Source organism: Rattus rattus, chromosome 7, assembly GCF_011064425.1.
Source record: "Rattus rattus isolate New Zealand chromosome 7, Rrattus_CSIRO_v1, whole genome shotgun sequence".
NCBI lineage: Eukaryota > Metazoa > Chordata > Mammalia > Rodentia > Muridae > Rattus > Rattus rattus.
The window spans coordinates 42,138,130-42,154,939 of NC_046160.1; the positions used below are offsets into that span (position 1 = coordinate 42,138,130).

At 50.7% G+C, this 16,810-nt stretch overlaps 1 protein-coding gene across 2 annotated transcripts in view; it reads right to left on the reverse strand.

The window, feature by feature from the left end:
• Positions 1 to 659: 659 nt before the first annotated feature.
• The window catches only part of Trappc12 (trafficking protein particle complex 12), a 65,285-nt gene continuing 49,134 nt past the window's right edge, over positions 660 to 16,810 (reverse strand). For both annotated transcript variants that reach the window (XM_032907563.1, XM_032907564.1), the window contains exons 7-12: positions 13,455 to 13,527; positions 11,565 to 11,638; positions 7,080 to 7,178; positions 2,575 to 2,675; positions 1,782 to 1,869; positions 660 to 1,582 (exon numbers count right to left, since the gene is read on the reverse strand). In XM_032907563.1, coding sequence (XP_032763454.1) covers positions 1,340 to 1,582; positions 1,782 to 1,869; positions 2,575 to 2,675; positions 7,080 to 7,178; positions 11,565 to 11,638; positions 13,455 to 13,527 — 678 coding nt within the window. In that variant the 3' untranslated portion in view covers positions 660 to 1,339. The remainder of the gene's footprint in view (positions 1,583 to 1,781; positions 1,870 to 2,574; positions 2,676 to 7,079; positions 7,179 to 11,564; positions 11,639 to 13,454; positions 13,528 to 16,810) is intronic.

Below are 16,810 nucleotides of genomic sequence, written 5' to 3' on the forward strand. Positions count from 1 at the left end.
CTCCAGCTCTGGGGGATCCAGTGCTTTCTTCTGGCTTCTGAGTGGATTCCCAAGTGTGCTCCCCTGGAAGGAACTCATGTTTGGAGCTGAAAAGCAGGGCAGGTCACAGGCACAGAGGGTGACCACTGCTCTGATTTTGTGATGGGCCTGTACAACTGCCCTCTGAAGTGTTTATTCCAAAGATGACTGGTGAGCTCCAGCCAGACAAGCTCCTGAGAGACTTGCTGAGGCACAGTGGAACAACGTCCAGTCATAAACCAACATCCACAGAGCCCTGGAAGGCTCAAGAAACACCAGGAAAGGGGTGTGGAAAGAATGAGAGTTGGTAAAGGGGTGGAGCACTGTGTAGCCTCTTCCTCTGAACTCCAGCTTCCTAGAGGAAGCTCCCGTGTAACCTGCTGTGCTCGGAGGCCCCTCCTCAAGGTTACACAGCAGCAACAACAGCTGGAACAGGGGGCTGGCCAGCTGGGCTGCCTCTAAGTTATGCAGGGGCTCCAGAGATGCAGCTTTTGACAGTCACTACTGGGGAGTGAGGGTGGGGGTGGGTGGGCTTTTTAGCATCTTTGGGTATCCATGCTCCAGTGGGTGAGCCCCCAAAACTCACACATTCTATAAGTTAAGTCTCAGGTAAGACCATTTGGTCTGTCATCCCCAGGAAATAACACAAAGTACTTTCCACTTTATTACAGAAATGAAGAGACAGTAGTTTTGTTGTGTGCCACAGACATTTTGTTTATGTTGTTATGGGGGAGCCCAGGCTCTCAGCATGTGAGGCACAAATTGAGCCCTGCTGCATCCCACAGTTGTGTATCCTGCCTTTAAAATGAGTGTTTTCACATGAACTAGGAAAGCTGGGTGCCCTAAACCATTTTCAGGTCCTTCACATTTTGCAAAGTAGACAAAGCGTACAAGTGTTGAGCCACTCTGCCCTCCAGGCACACAGAACACATAGATGCTGTGCCAGCCTGTGACGCTTCTTGCCCAGCTGTGTTCTGAGTGAGCTGAGTAGGCAGCGTGATGCTTTGGTTTAGGATATGGAGGAAGGAAGACAATGATAGTGAGAACAGGCAATATTATACACCAGCCAAGTATTCAGAAGTGACAAAGGAGCAGTTAACGTCCATGAACAAACCAAAGAACCCAGGTTCTTGTGTTTCCTGTTTCTGAATGCCAGGCATATAGCCCACCTCCACCAACAGGCAGTGTTGTGGAACTGCATGGTAGGCCGGTCAGTGGGTCTGAGACTAGCCCAGCCTAAGGCATGTTCCTGCACACCCATCAAGTGCTTTTACTGATCCACCTTCTCAAGTGTCTACAGAGTACAGAGACCTGGAGGGAACTAGGCCAGCTTCAGGCACTGTGTGTTGAAGCTGTCCCCTTCTTTGCTGGCAACGGCCTCAAGTAGGCTCTGCTTCTTCTGCATGCTCCTTGAGGATTCCAGCTCATACATGGTGGTCAGGTTGAAGAGCACGCTCTCGTGCAGGTAGTGCCTGGGGTCCTGCTGCACCATGGCCTCCAGCTGCCGCAGGGAGTCCTTGAGCTTCCCCAGGTAAAGCAGACACACAGCAGCATTGTTGTTGGCCTGGAGCAAAGGACATGGGCTCAGGGTGCCACAGACACAAGCCTGCCTGCTCTCTGTCCCTGGTCCCCATGTTTCACCAGACCCTTTGCAGACCTCTTTAGCTGCTGCAGACCAGGCAGGCCAGGCCAGAGCAGGAATCTGGGTTTACTGGTCTGCAAGAGGTAGAGGGGCCTGGGGGTACCCAGTCTGCATATCTTACCACTGCATTTGTCGGGTCCATCCTCAAAATCTCTGTGAAGAACTTGTGAGCTTCTGCAAAGTTATTCTGGCCAAGGTACAGAAAGGCTCTGCAATGTACACAACAGATAAAGCAGTGAGCACAGGAAAGCCAAGGGTACCCAGCAGCCAGGATAAGGTTCACCATGCACCATGGACATATCAGAGTGAGTCGTGTGCTCTCAGATGGAGCCAGTGGCTTTATTGCTGACTGAAACATCAGAGTCATTGGCAAGTCTGCCATCTAGGTTCCAGTCCAGACACAGTAGCTCCAACCAAGGTTACTTCCTGTCTTATAAACTGACCCCTGTACCATGTTCACTTTCTGGTGTGGTTAGAGGGGGTAGCAGGTTTGTCCTGATGGCCACACACTCATGTTCTTGAGATATGCGACCCAGGAAAGCTAATCGGAGACCAGCACTACCGGGAGCCCCTGACGGCAGGTCTGACATCCTGGTGTACGTCTATACTGAAAACAAGCTCATGTTCTGAAGATTGCGTCTTAGGCGTGAGGAGTAGGGCTGTGATTCTAGAAGAACAGCATGCTCCCTGGCCTGAGGGTCTGGGTCTCAGACTTGAGGACAGGGACAGTCAGACAAACTGTGGGCCAATGAGATGGCTCAGCAGGTTGGGTCTTCTGCTGTCCCTGGAACCCTGAGTTCAGCTGCTGGAGCTCATGCGTGTCGGACCGAGTCGGAGCCAACTCTCCACAGTGGTTGTGTGAGCTCAGCATGCATGTTAATATGCACACACACAAATAATTCGAAGATATTTACCTGTTCATTAAAACCATTATTTTACCCTGTAGTCCATCCAACTTCTGAGTTACTTTCTCAACGTCTTGAAAATATTTTTCAGCTGTTTTTATGTCTCCAATCTGCTTTAACAAAGTTATTCAGTCAGTTTAGCTAGCAGGTTAAAAGAGATGTCAATGTAAAATCACAGTTGTTTCCAGTATCATATCCGAATAGGAAGTGCCTTGTATGTCATACGGGAGATCCCAGAGCCCACCCGGTGAGCAGGAGACATTTAAGGACAGTCTCAAGTTAACATCCAGCAATAAAATCAAAACGACCCACCCAAAGTACCTGGTGCTTCTGTCTCTGACAGGGAATTATGTTAACATGAATGCCTGGCTCGTCTTACAACTTAGTGGCTGTGCCCCCAAGTATAAACTCCCGGTGTAGTGCTCAGTAAAAACAAACTCTGATAAAGCACAACAGGCCTGAGTCAATTTCTGAGACGTTTCTGGCTGAGGTCAGAGTAGATACCACCAGCTTGCTAACTTCAAAGTAATAAATACAGAGTCCTACTATAAAAATAAGTGAACAGACCTACTGCTATCCTTCGTGAGGATACCAGGGCCCCTTGGGATAGGCACCCAGGGAGAGGAAGGGAACTCCTATTCTGAGGTAAGTGAAGTTGGACTCTTACAACTCTATCAGTGATGGGGAAGTGTCAGGAAGACATGGAGCCGACTGAGATGGGTGTCTGTGCTCTTCTGCTGCCTTGGAGTAGGGAGGGAACCCAGTGCTCTAAGTTAGGCTTGCAATGAGAAGTGGAAGACAAAGGGTCCTGTATACAGCAACTTCACACACCAGTAGAGGCTGACCAATGACCCATGTGTTTACGGCCTGCCTGAAGGACACCCTAACAAAAGCCACACAAAACACCATCTTTTGAGTGTATTGTACCTTATAATAAGCACCCCGTTTGCCTCCTACTCCCTGGAGGATCTCTGAGGGATGGAGCTATATGAGTTACTGATTTTGGTAAAGTCACTTTATGTATTGGGAGGCTTGTTGTGGCTTTCTCAGCCTGGTGGCACTCCCCTTTGGCAGCCCCTTGTCACTGGGAACGCTCTTGGGTTGACTTCCGCCTTATGCTGTATGTAGGGAGTCAGTGCTCAGGGAAGCAGATCACCAGCTATTTATCTGAGGTCTGTTTTTGGAACTAGAGCGATTCTAGAGTAGACGGGAGAACAGCACAGTGGAGACAGAGCCTGAGGTCCTATACTGTTTTACTAAGCATCAGGGGGTAAAGGGCAATTAGTGTGACCACTATCCTAGCCTGAGGAGGCAGAGTCCCTTGGCTGTCTACACTGACCTGGACTCCACTCAGCAACGGGCATGGGGGAGGAGCTAAGTGGAAGTGGAAAGAGCTCTCCCTAGCTTGGGCTCATCACACTGGCTGAGTTGGGGATGGGTGCCAGCCCTGGTTGATACTTCAGCCTTCTCACGGATGTTCTTGAATAGACATCTCCCCTTTGCTATTTGTCCTTATCACTTCTAGCTACTCAGTGGCTCAGAAAATAAACGAAAGTTTTGTATTTCCTGGGGAGGGGTTGACATCTTTGCAAGCTGGAAGCCAATCCCTTCTAAGCAGTTTTCTTGAGGTCTGACTGCTGGTTAACAAGCTGCATGTATATAATACAGGTATTTAAGATGTATCAGGGTGTACAGCGCCATCTGTCAGGTATCCTTGGGCCACTGTGTGCCACTATGCCCCACCTGCTGCTATTCATGGCTGCACTTTGAATGGGCCACCCCCATCTGCCATGTTCAGGCCTCCGCTGCTCCTCCCCATTGTGTTCCAGTAGTCACTCCCTTGCTCCCTGCAGTCCCCTGCGGTCTGCCACCTTCCTGGCTCTCCAGTGAACTCTGACAGCCATGGGTCTCTGGCTCTGAAGGTACGTGGTCACGAGTATCTTCTTTTCCTGCCCTGGACAGCAGAGCTGCTCTCACACAGCGGCTTCCATGGGCTACTGCACTTCCATGGTGGTTCAAAAGCTATCTTGCTAGTGTGAGTGATGACCTCCCAAGACCCATGTGAAAAGATCTGGAGGGGCAGAGTCTGAGCCAGAGAGAAGTGACTTCAAAGGACGAATGCTCCAGGTGTCCAGACTGGATTACTCGGCTCTGCCTTGGGACTGTCTGAGAAGCTCCCGGATACAGGCACCTCCAGCCTTCTGTGAACAGGCTTCCTCAATGTGGAAACGTCATGTCCACTTCCCTCCCCTAAGCCACTGTCCACCTGCTTTCTGAGCAGAAGGCACACATGGTCTGCAGGATGCTGTGTGTGACGGTGACATCCGCAGGCCTGAGAGTTTCAAATACGCAGATGCCACCTAGCACCTCTGAAGGCTGGTAGGGAGTGTGGGGAGGAGGTAGTCAAGCCTGTGGGGACAGGCAAAGGCATTAAGAGTTCCTGAATAAAACGTAGTAAGAACTAGCCCTTTACTGTGCTGCATTCCCGAGTTGGGCTCCCAGCTGTCACGTGAATGGCACAGTCAACACAGGTGACCCTGCTCACAGCCAGACTTGCTCTATGTCCATCTCAGAAAGAATGAAGACTGCTCTTCAGAATAAAACACCCTGAAGAATGACAACAGGGGGTTTGTGGCCAGGAGATGTAGCATAGGCTGGGGAGGGCCATGTGCCTCTGTGGCACTCATTTGTCAAAGCTGTCTCCCTCTGTTGTCCAGCCATTGCAGGGGTGATAAAATGACCCCTATTCTTAGGTCACATGGCATTTTAGAAAACAAAAACCTTAAAAACAAATGTAAATACAAGTGAAGCCCACAGAGAAGGGGCGTGGCAGTATTCAAATCCACCTGTGTGAGGTCATCTAGGAACCCACTGTCGGTCATTTACTTCATCCTGGTTGGTGTAGTCCATCCGTGACGTCACCAGACTTCCCACAGCCCCCTGCACTTTGTCTGCAGTAAAGCACTTCTAGTCCCCCACTTTAGCACTGTATTCAAAGTGCCTCGCTCTGTTTGATCAGTGTCTACTTTTCAGCGTGTAGGTATCCTTTCCCAGACAGAAGCCAGTTACAGCCACCGACAATGTGGTGTTCATTCACATTTGGCTTCACTCACTCAGAGTGACTGAAATGGCCGCAGAGGGGCTCACTCTTCTGACTCATCAGAGTGGGATGACCATGTCATGCTGGGATGGCTGCAGAGGGAGGCTGCTCCTCTTTCTCACTGAAGACTGGCCAGTTACTCTCGTCACTGAGGGCGAGAGAACAGGTGCAACTTGCTGATGCCAGCACCACACTGCTCACAGGCCAAACTCAGCAGTGCCCAGGACTCTTGGCCTTGAAGATCTGCTTTCCTTGGGCTGGTTCCTTGGCCCGGTGGGTACTACATCTCTCGTTTGGAGCAGTATGACCCGAGGATTGTACCTCTCCTTTGCACTGGACCCTGAGATGGAGCACTGACCTGTAGCAGTCCCCGAGGATGAACAGCCCACAGCAAGGAGGCCAACATACTAGTCTTGTGTTTTGCCCTTTCTCTAGCTACCGAGGACACTCCCGGGGGCAGCAGTGGTGGAAACCTGCCATGCCCCGGCATTAATGAGCCAGGGGCCTCCTCTGATTTGTAGATCACATTCAAGATGGAGCCAGGCACCGTTTCCTAAGATCTTCCCATGCACTCAGCATTAAACAGCTTCAGTTCAGTAATGAAGTCAGTCTCCTCCCATAAGCATTCCTTATGTAGTGTGGCTTTCACTGTGGAAATGTGCTCTGTGTGGGACACTTACCCTTGGGGCCACTTTGGCCTCCAAAATATCAGATTTCCCACTCTGCATTGTAGCTTCAGTGTTCCTAGATATGTATGCAGATGGCCTCCTCCTGTGTTCTGTCTGGGTTCTCCAAGCAGGAAAGCCCCGCTATGGAGTCAGGGAATATAGGACCCCAGTACCCATAAGTTCCAGATTCCCACATGCTAGGAAGGCATTCTAGCTACAAGTGCTATTAAGGCGTGGTGGCCAAGCAGGCTGCAGAGCACTGGGAAGTGTAGCAGTGCTTGACTTCTGTGGCCATGTGCCTGTGTGGGTGGGCTCATTCTCCTCCTACCATTAGCTGTTCTTCACCCACCCACTTCTCCCATATTTAAAGCCTCTCAAGGGACAAGGCCTGTCCTGGGCAGCCTGCAGTGGGAGATCATGATCCTGGGTGACAAGAAGATGTACCAAATATTAGAGAGCCTTGCTGAGGGTGGCCAGGCCTCGGCATTACTGCAGCCCCTGTGTCAGGGTCCACTTGAGTGTTCCGTCAACACAGCAGCTGCAGTTAGCAGATGACCCTAACTGCCACAGGACAGCACACAACAGAAACATTGCAGAGAACACCTTAGCAGCCACATTAATTTGAACTGAAATATTCCTTACTACTGCCCATTTGTGTAAGTTCTGAGGGACAGAATTCCCAGGCAACCTTGCTGGGTTGCAGCTGCTGCACTCAGCTGTTGGTTTCTATGCAGTGTGGCCAGTACCTGGAGGAGAATGCGGCCAATTCCACTCAGCAGCTGTGGCTCCTGCTCCGGGTAGTACTTGATTACTGTGAGGTAAGCGTCTACAGCCAGCACATAGTCCTGTGGTAAGAGAACAAAAGCATGCAGTGAGCTGGAGAAGCTATGCAGCTGTTCGCAGTGCATTATGGACCAAGGATACACACACAGAGCGGTGGATACAACAGACCAGCGTAGGACCTCCCAGCAACCGTGGTGGGACTGAAGACTCCAACTTCTGGGACATATATCCTTTTGTTAGCACGGGCCTCGGGACCTAGATTCAGGCCTGAAGGCTGCTTTTTGCTCCTGCTTCCTAAGCAGACACCAGAGGTCCCCACACTTGGTGCCCGCCTCCCTCTTTTCCGGCAGCGTTGTTGTAAGGACTTGTACTTCTGTACCATCTCATCCTCCAAACACATAAGCCACACTTTGAAAGCGTCTCAAACATTTTTCTGTGCCCCATATCGAGGTGAAATACCTGTATTGAAACAACCCACCAATCAACTTTGCTATGACAGTGAAGGCATAGGATGTCACCACATCCTATAATGTCACACGGTTACTGCTGCTCTACAGAGACAAGTGTACAGAGGTGCTGAAGGTGCTGTGGGCTTGGTGTCCACATCCTGCAGAGCTGTCTTCAGTGACCAGCTCTGTGCACCTTCCTAGTGGTAGCCTCGCACCACCCCTGCCTGCAGCCCCTTCTCGAGGCAGTCTGTCTACTCCCCACCTAGTGTCCATTTCCCATTTGTGGTCCATAGTATAAAAAGGCATGGGAGTTGGTGTCAGTGAGATGTGTATTGTCTGTCACAGGGTTCAGAGGTCAGCTCCTCCTACATCCTCTGTAGCGAGTAGGTGAGCAAGCTTTGTGGCAAGAGCCAGGCCAAGGCTTGTTACTTCTCAGTTACAGCACATGGTGACCAGTCCAGGGCCAGCACTGCTGATTTCCTCCTAACCATAAAATTCTGGAAGGTATTTCATTTCTCTTTGCTAAACTTTCAGTTTCCTCCAAACTGGGACTACAGCTACTGAGCTTGCTAATTGGGAGGTTATAAAGACAGACGACAAGTAAAATTCCAGTTTGGCAGGGGAAAAAAAATGAAGACTCTCCAGTCTGGTACCTTCAAGTGCAGCTCGTTAAAACTAATTTTATTCAAGGCCTGATGCTCACAAGGAGCCAGACCACACATGCCTTGATTTCCTCTCCCACCACGTTTTGCTGCCTGTCACTGCTGCCCCAGGCCAGCCTGCCGTATTTCTCATTGTGCCAGCAGGTGCACGTGTGAGTGTGTGCAGGTGCACGTGTGTATGTTGTGCATGTACTGTGAGGTGTCAGAAGAGAAGGCTTTTGACAGCTCCTCTGCCTTTGGGAAGTCAGGGTCATGGCTGAGAGGACACAGGATCCCAGTGCAGCTTGTGGACCTGCTCTCAGACCACTGTCCTGGGGTCAAGGTCGCTGCACAGAGGAGCAGCAGCCAGTCTTACTTCCCTCCAAAAGGTCATGGCCCCTAAGATCCATCCTGGTATCCCCTCTAACCTGGTATGTACCCTTACATTTGACTTCAGTGAGCAAAGGGCAGACTGCCACACCCCAGTGCTGTACCTGAGTACAGGCCATCTTGACCTGGGCTCCGTTCTGTTCACGATGCTTCTGACAGACAGCTGTGGACAGAGCCAGGGTAGGAGCATGGGGGCCGGTATGCCTCAGTAGAAGCCTGCTAGGATCCTAGGCTTTTTGATTGGCACTTTTGCCTTTCAAACTTGCCCAGGGTCAGGGGTACTTGCTACTGAGGATAGCCCAACAGAAAAGAAACAGGCCATAAATATACCCATTACATATAATTTTTTTTTGAGACTGAGTCTTACTGTATAGTTCTGTACTAACTATAATTATACAGACTCAGTTGGTCTTGAACTCCAAGAGATCCATCTGCTTCGGTCTCCCATATTGGGATTAAAGGTGGGTACCACCATGCCCAGCTTTGATAGGATTTTACAGCTCTCCTAGGAGGCAGGTTAGATCCATAGGGTTCAGACTGATCAGAGAAAGCAGCAGCAGAGAAGGGATTGTCACGTAGGTGCCAGCAGCATCTGCACTAGCATTTATCAACAAGCTTGAGAGGTCGGGGTGAGCTTGTTAGAAGGCATATTTAGGGCTGCTGAGGACTTCTAGTTGGTTACTATTCAGTGAAATCATTCATTCTGGGAACCTGGAGGGCAGCTGACAACAGCTTCTTGGGGAGTGCCACTCTACTCTTCTGACTACACCCACCTGCCCTACAGACACTCATATGTGGGCAAGAGCATCCTTGCCTGACTTGTACCTAAAAACTGCATTGGCTGAGTGACTGCTAAATCACATTAATGGCTGCTTTGTTGCCAACAAAGGCTTTATGAGGTGTGACCTAAGCAAACAGGAGGCACCCTGTGTGTGGCAGGTTCTTTCCCACAGAACAGAAGCCACAGCAGTCAGAATGTTGTGTGGGAGGTCAGGGGATGTGAAGCTGAAGAGTGTCCTGGTTCACTCTAGTGGCACAGGTATCTTAAGGCTCCTGTGAGACCCAAGGATATCACATGCAAGAACAGAGGGCTTTGTCTTGCAAGTGAGTATTCCTGGAAATATATTGTGGGACACTCAGAACTGGAACACATGAGCAGCTTTCTTATCATTAAAAGACTGATTAATTAGGTCATTGTTAGCTAGCACAGGCCCCGCTATGCAGCCCAGCGACTGTGGTAATACTGATTATGTCCACTAGATGGCAGCAGAACGCATGTGCTCGCATCCACTTTACTCAGAACATTTCTTTCACTCCTTTAACTCATGAAAAATCAAGATTAAACCAAACTTTTAATTTAAATTACATCCACTGTGGAAGTATTTTTGAGACATGATAATCTGTCCCGTACTGAGTCTTGGGTGACAGGATGCCACAGGCAGACGTTTGGTGCCTGCCTGTGCCTACACTGCTGATGGTATCACTACTGCAGTAAAACAAAGAAACGCATTTTTATTACACTACTTTCTAACATAGCATCTCAGAAATGCAAGCTGAGTGCCCTGCAGCAGAGCAGTGACTTCCTCCCTGAGGAGCTTCAGCTTGTGGTTGGGTACCACCAGTGCTGTAAGCCTAAGCAGGCTTGGCAACCAAGACTCAGAGGTGCCCAGGAGACACTGGATGCTCACTGTGTTTTCTAAGGTTGCCACTGGCCACAGCAGTGCTGAGAGGCAGGCCTGTACAGGGGGCAGTGGGACAGAAAAAAGCAGGCCCCTCTTGGCTGAGGGCGGCAGCACATGGGGAGGTGGGGCAGGCTCTGCAATGATGTCACCAGGGAGGCAGAGGAGAGAAGAGACCAGAACAAAGTGGCCCTGCAGGCAACAGACCATGTGCAAATGTCTCAGGCACAGAACTCCAAAATCTGTAATGTGTTCAGAAGTGGGAAAGAGCTATGAGGACGAGAGCTGGGAGAGATGCTAGGAAACCTGTTCTTCCTGTGTCAAGGTCACCTATCAGATGAGCCTGTCTACACCCAATGTCACACATCACACGTCTGCAGAGGTGCAGAGGATGCACACTGTCCTATGGCTGGGCTGTGTCCACCCACACACTTTCCTGCCAAATGCAAGGAGATGGCCGCGTGGAGGGCTGCCAGTCGGGCGAAAGCGAGGGGCACGTCTTTCCACTTGGTAAGCTGCCCGCTGGCGGACGCTCAGTCAGAGCAGGATGACCTTGGCTGTGGGAGGAGTGATGAGCTGTCTCACCACAGCTCGGAAGGTGTTAAAGGCACTGCTCTGGGCGTCTGCTGCTGACAGATTCTGTGGCGGCTTCAGTGCCTGCAGCTGGCAGCAAGGCCGCCAGCTCTGTGGCAGGCCCCCCGTGCCCAGGGCGGGAGGCAAGCCAGGCATGGGACGTATTCAAAATGAGAGAGAAGCCTGAAGACACGGCTGCCTGCGCTGGCAGGGCCTGTGTGGAGAATAGACTGGAAATACAGTGACTGACAGCCCGGCTGGGCTCCCTGATTCACACTGGCTCCTCAGGTGCAAAGCTCAGAGTGAGCTTCTCACAAGTGGGTCTGGTGGGAAAGCCTGCCGTCAGATGTCAAAGCCATCAATCATTAAAAAAAAAAATGACCCTCACACTAAAACAAGCAGAACAGAGGACACTTTTCTGGATGGAGTTCAGAGGAAAAGGGGGTGGAATGAGCAGTTTTAATTAGACCACTCAGACCTGGGCCCGTGCAATTAAATTCAGTAACATAAACTGTTTTCTGTGGAAATTTTAAAATGACAAGTTGGGCCCCCAAGTGAGAGTTAACTCTACTGAGCAATCTAGGCCACGGTGAGCACTGCCGAGGCCCACGGCTCACTTCCTTGTCAGGCCTGTCGGAACACACAGCACCCCTTGCAGCCTCCAGCTGACACTGTCTGCTAGAACAAGGTGCGCTACAGCTCAGCCGCCCACATACCTTCATCAGGAGCAGACAGTTTGCCATGGAGTACAGCACGCGGCCCAGACGAGACCTCCACAGCTGAACAGAGGCTGCAGGAGAGAGAGGTGTGAGTGTGCACAAGCAGGCGTGCTCCTGCGAGCGAGCTGGCAACTGCCGCACCCCATGTGCTGGAACGAAGCCCCCGCCTCCCAGCCTATCCTCACCACGTCTCACCGTATGCTTCTCTGGACACAGGAGACAGTGTTCTCAGTGGGATGCCCAGAGTGGGCTCCCATAAGAGACCGTCTGCACAGACGCAGCAGGAAATACAGCCCAGCTTAGACAGAGGCCAAGCAATAATCGGGAGCCCACAGCCCTAACCCTGTGAGCATGTCTGATGCAGACACAGCATGTCTGCTGCCCAGGGTCGAGGCTGACCCATGCACACAGCCCGCCTGTGTCCAGCAGCTGCATGGAAGCTGGGTTTAGTGGCAGTTTTGTCCCTGCAGCCTGGAACAGACTACTTTCCTAGTTTCAGATGGGAACGACATTGGTCTGCCTTTTTCACAGGCTTTACTGAGGATGGACACCGGTAGTGGCCACAAAAATGCTCCATGGGTAGAAGGATAGAAGCACTCCCACTCGAAGACAGGATATGTCTGGTAGCCACAGTTATGGATGCAGCAGACAGTGCACCTCTCTGCTCAGGTCTGATACCAGCCATCTCCTGGTTCAGAATCTTCTCTGACCATCTCTTCTTTGGTTCTCAAACTGGCTCTGTGAACTTACTGTGCTTGGAATGATCCCTTCACAGACATTTGATGTGAGGGGGATCATCAGGAGTAAGAGCTGAGGTGCACTGCCTGCATCAACTCGGGCAAACAGATACGTCTCAGGGTCTAGTTATCAGCAGGACATACTCATGTAAATGCACACGCACACGCACGCACGCACGCACACACACCCACACCCATGCCCACATGCATACATTACATATCAATTACCCACGCAGTACACATACACACCTGACCCTTCACACCCAGGGAATCATAAACTGAAAGGGACTGGCTGGCTCCTTGCTGGGGTATTCAGCATACTGTAGCCAGAATAACTGCTATGGTAGAAATGTACTGGGGACATAATCCCTAAAGCCACATGTTGATGGTTTATTTATGTATTAATTATCACTATTACTACTATTGTTGTTGTTTCTGGAGATGGGGTTTGTCTGTGTAGCCCTGCCTGTCCTGGAACTCGCTTTGTAGACCAGGCTGGCCTTAAACTTACAGAAATCTGCTTACCTCTGTCTCTCAAGTGCTGGGATTAAAAATGTGTGGCACCATGCCTGGCCTCACTGGTTTTATAACAGAGCTAAGAAGATGCTTCCTTGTCTCATCGTGTGCTGCCTACTTCCTGTTACAATGCAGAAGACCTCCCCACATGCCAGCACCACCTCATGGGCATCCCAGACTCCAGAACTGTAAGCCAGATACAACTCTCTTCTTTATAAATTAACCAGAGCTGGGTACTTCATTACAGCAAACGGAATCCTCTTAGCGGCTGATCTGCCCCTGCAGTCCACCATGTGTCCACAGGGACTGTCAGTCAAGGTACCATGACAGATTGGGATGTTCAGCCACTGACATTCACACTGTGGCTCCCTTCCCCTCCTGTCATGCAGATCTGCCCAGACAAATGGAAAGTCCCAGTGCACCAAGGAGCTGGGCTGGGCCATCCTCAGCCTGTTTGTATTTCTCATCATTAGGTAAAACCCCTCGTTCTTCCTTTCGTCTACCCAGAGTAGATGCTACCTGGGAAACGGGGGAAGGGATCATTCACTGTTGGGTAAGAGTGGGAACCAATTGTACTGTTGAGCCTTGCAAACCTGAGTGATCAGTGTTCAGCTACCAGAAGGGCAATGCTCACCTTGCCTGCTTTCCTGGGTGACACTGCTCAGACCACCGTCTTCAGCTAAGCCTTGCTCCAAGTTGGCCAGGATCTGCAGTCATTTCAAACAAGGACAACAAAACTGTAAGTGGATTTGTGGCTGCACTGTCATCATAAGTTTCAGACACAGCAAATTTCTCTGGGTGAAAACCAATCAGGCAGGGAATGTTCGCAGAGACTCGTCTTTTGCGTTGTGATGTCGCCCAGTTACCAGGAGGTGACGAGAAGAGTGGAGCCCTATTCTCTGGTGGAATTTAGGCTTGTGAGACTCGCAGAGCCTTCTCGGACATGGAACACAGTGGGCGTCCAGCTTTTCTTTTCATGAAAAGCATCACATGTGCTGCACACAAGAGTGGATAACTTCTGTGGGAACATCAGCCCCGCCCTCCTCCAGGGTGCCACCCGGCCTCCAGCCTTTCCTTTAGCACTGGGTCCATTCTGTGAAGTCGTCACTTTGCATAGTTTTTATTGTTTGGTTAAAACCTTCCATTGTTTCATCTGTATTTGGGTTTTCCCTGAAAGAAAAGCTGCTATGGTCCCTGTGGTGTGAGGAAAAGATTTATTATTATTGTTATTGTTATTATTATTACTTTGAAGGGTAGAGTGAGAATATGTGTTAAGAATAGTCTATGTGTAGGAGAACCCTGCTTCCCTCCCCCACCTGCTTGGTGACATCACACCAGCGGTTACCCCAGGAGGCAGGTAGGCAGTGGCAGACACCACTGAGTGTCATCTTTCCATTCATGCTGCCACATTGGGCACCTCCTTTGTAAAATCATTATTCTGTATGAGCAAGAGAACAATTAGCTGTGGACTGTGACTTGGGAAACACGTGGGGCTCAGGACTGTGACCTCTGAGAGATTCAGGAAACAGACACGGGGTTAAAGACTGTGACCTTGGAGAGAAGGAAGCCAGATCCAACCAGGTCAAATGACTTTTCCATCTAATTTGTCTTCTGATGAGTAATCATGACGGCAGAAACTGACAAGGGAATAAAGCCTTAATCCCCCTAGGCTGGAGTGGAGAGAGCCAGGAAGAAAGGGAAGGGATCCGGGACAGCAGAGGGCACCACTATTCAGGACTGAGTCTGAGAGCTCAGTGAACTAGGACAAAGGCTGGCATTTACATCTAGGGAAACACACTTTGCACACACACACACACACACACACACACACACACACACACACACACACACACACACACACACACACACACACCAGGAAAGGGGACAGTTCTCTGGGTCTCAGGGCTGTAGAGGATCTATGTGCACAACTGTGTTCCAGGCTACCACACCATGTATCTCAGAACATACTCTTTCTCTGTACTAGGCCTTCAGGGCTGGGGGAAGGCGGCATCCGCATCCGTGGAGCCCTGGAGAGCTTAGCCAGCACCCACTGGGAGGGTGGAACCTGCCTGCTGTTCTGGCTCTGAGAAGTGGGGCACTTCAGAGGATCAGCAGCAGAGAATCAGGGAACATGGAGGGGCTTCCCACTGCCGTGTATGAGGCGGTGCAAATGGAAGCTACTGGCAGTGGAGGTGGGAAAGGCAGAGCCACCGAGGATCTACTGCTTGCTCTGGGCTCTCCTGGCCTTGTGACAGTCTGGGGAATCCCCCCCCCCCAATATGGTTATGGCTTGGATGTGAAATGATACCTCCCCACCCCCGCGCTTAATGCCCATGTCCTAAACTGGTGGCACTACTGGGAGGTTCTAGAAATCTCACAAAGTGAGTCTTAGCTGGTGGAAGCAGGTACCAGGAAAAGGTCCTTGGGACCATATGGTTCCCCAGCATTTATGTTAAGTGCCTGCTTGTGCCATACAATCTTCCTGTGATGTTCTGCCAATGCACATGAGGTCCAGTGACTAGTGTGAAACCACGAATCAAAATGACCTCTGTACCTTAAAGTGGTTTGTGTTGGGCATGGGTCGCAGCACTTTTTAAGAATAGTAGCAACTAACACAGTGGTGTCCACACAGCACGAGGGGCTCGAGCAGATTACCGCCTTTCTCAACCCTTGTAAGTTGGGTATGGAGTATGTGCAGAGCTCCAGGGTCTGCAGTGTCCCAGGCCACTAAGGGCTTGAGCACCAGTGGGAAGGACACCCACCCAAGGTTCTGAACACAGACGTGAGAAAGGCATGTCCAGTGCAGGTTTCTGACCCTTAGTGGCTGTATCTGCATCATTAAGAAAATGTAGATATTGCAGGGAAAGGCTGAGCTTGTGAATACGGTGTGCCTGCACCTCCACTCATGGGTCCATCTTGCTCTGGAAACAAGAACCAGAGATCAAGTATCAGCTAGACCCCACTCAGCAGGCACAACGTGCCACGGTGTTCTGGAACATGCGCTGAAGGCAGAGGCCCCACTAAGCACAGACGGCAGAATGATATTGCCTTGAATCAGGTCTACAGGAGGATGGCTGGCACTTCTGTGTTTTGGATAAAGGATCTCTTTCACCTCTACCAGATTTAGATAAAGAGTGTATTGTATATTGTAGTGTATTGTAGCCAACACCCCCTTAGCGGGGATGAGACAGGAGGGTCTGCAGTTGTGTGGCTCTCACTTGCTCCTTCACCTCCCACTTTCCCTGCTCCCCTGCCCCCAGAATCAGGTGATGACACTGAGGCTTTGGTTCAGCCAAGGCGCTGGCAAGCACTACCACAGAAGCAGGCAATCTGCTAACCAGGTCATGGCTCTCCAGTGGGAGACTGAAGCTATGACCACAGGTCAGTAGATAGCTTATTCTGTAATAAGAAAGGGGGGATAGCACCCGCAACCCCCGAGTTGGTCTCACGACATGTCTTAGGCTGGTTTTGAATTCATGGGTTCAAGTGTTCCTCTTCCTTTGGTCACCCAAGTAGTTAGGACTTTGTAGCATACCACATATGGCCCAAATCTGTTCTGAGACAACACCTTATAAAGAGCAAAATGCAGGGTGAAATGACAACACGGGACAGTGACCTCACAGCACTAGGCACTGCCCAGTGCAGAGTGACTACATGAGACTGAGTGACCCCACAGGCCACACAAAGCACACTGCCGAGTGAACACCAAGGAGAGCCTGTGTTCCCATGATGACTGGGGTATCTGTGCACAAAGGGCTGCACACCTCACCCTCACCTCGGGGAGCTGTCCTGTAAATACAGGAATCACGGATATGACACTGTCAATCCAGAACACAGATGGCTCCTCCTTCCCCAGCCCTTGCCCTTGGTGGGCTGAGGCACAGCCACAGTGGTAACTCCAGGCTCTGAGATGCTGCTTCAGGTCCAGGATGCCTTGAGCTTATCCTCTCTAATGTCTACTTCTCACCTGGACGCCCCGACACTGTTCTC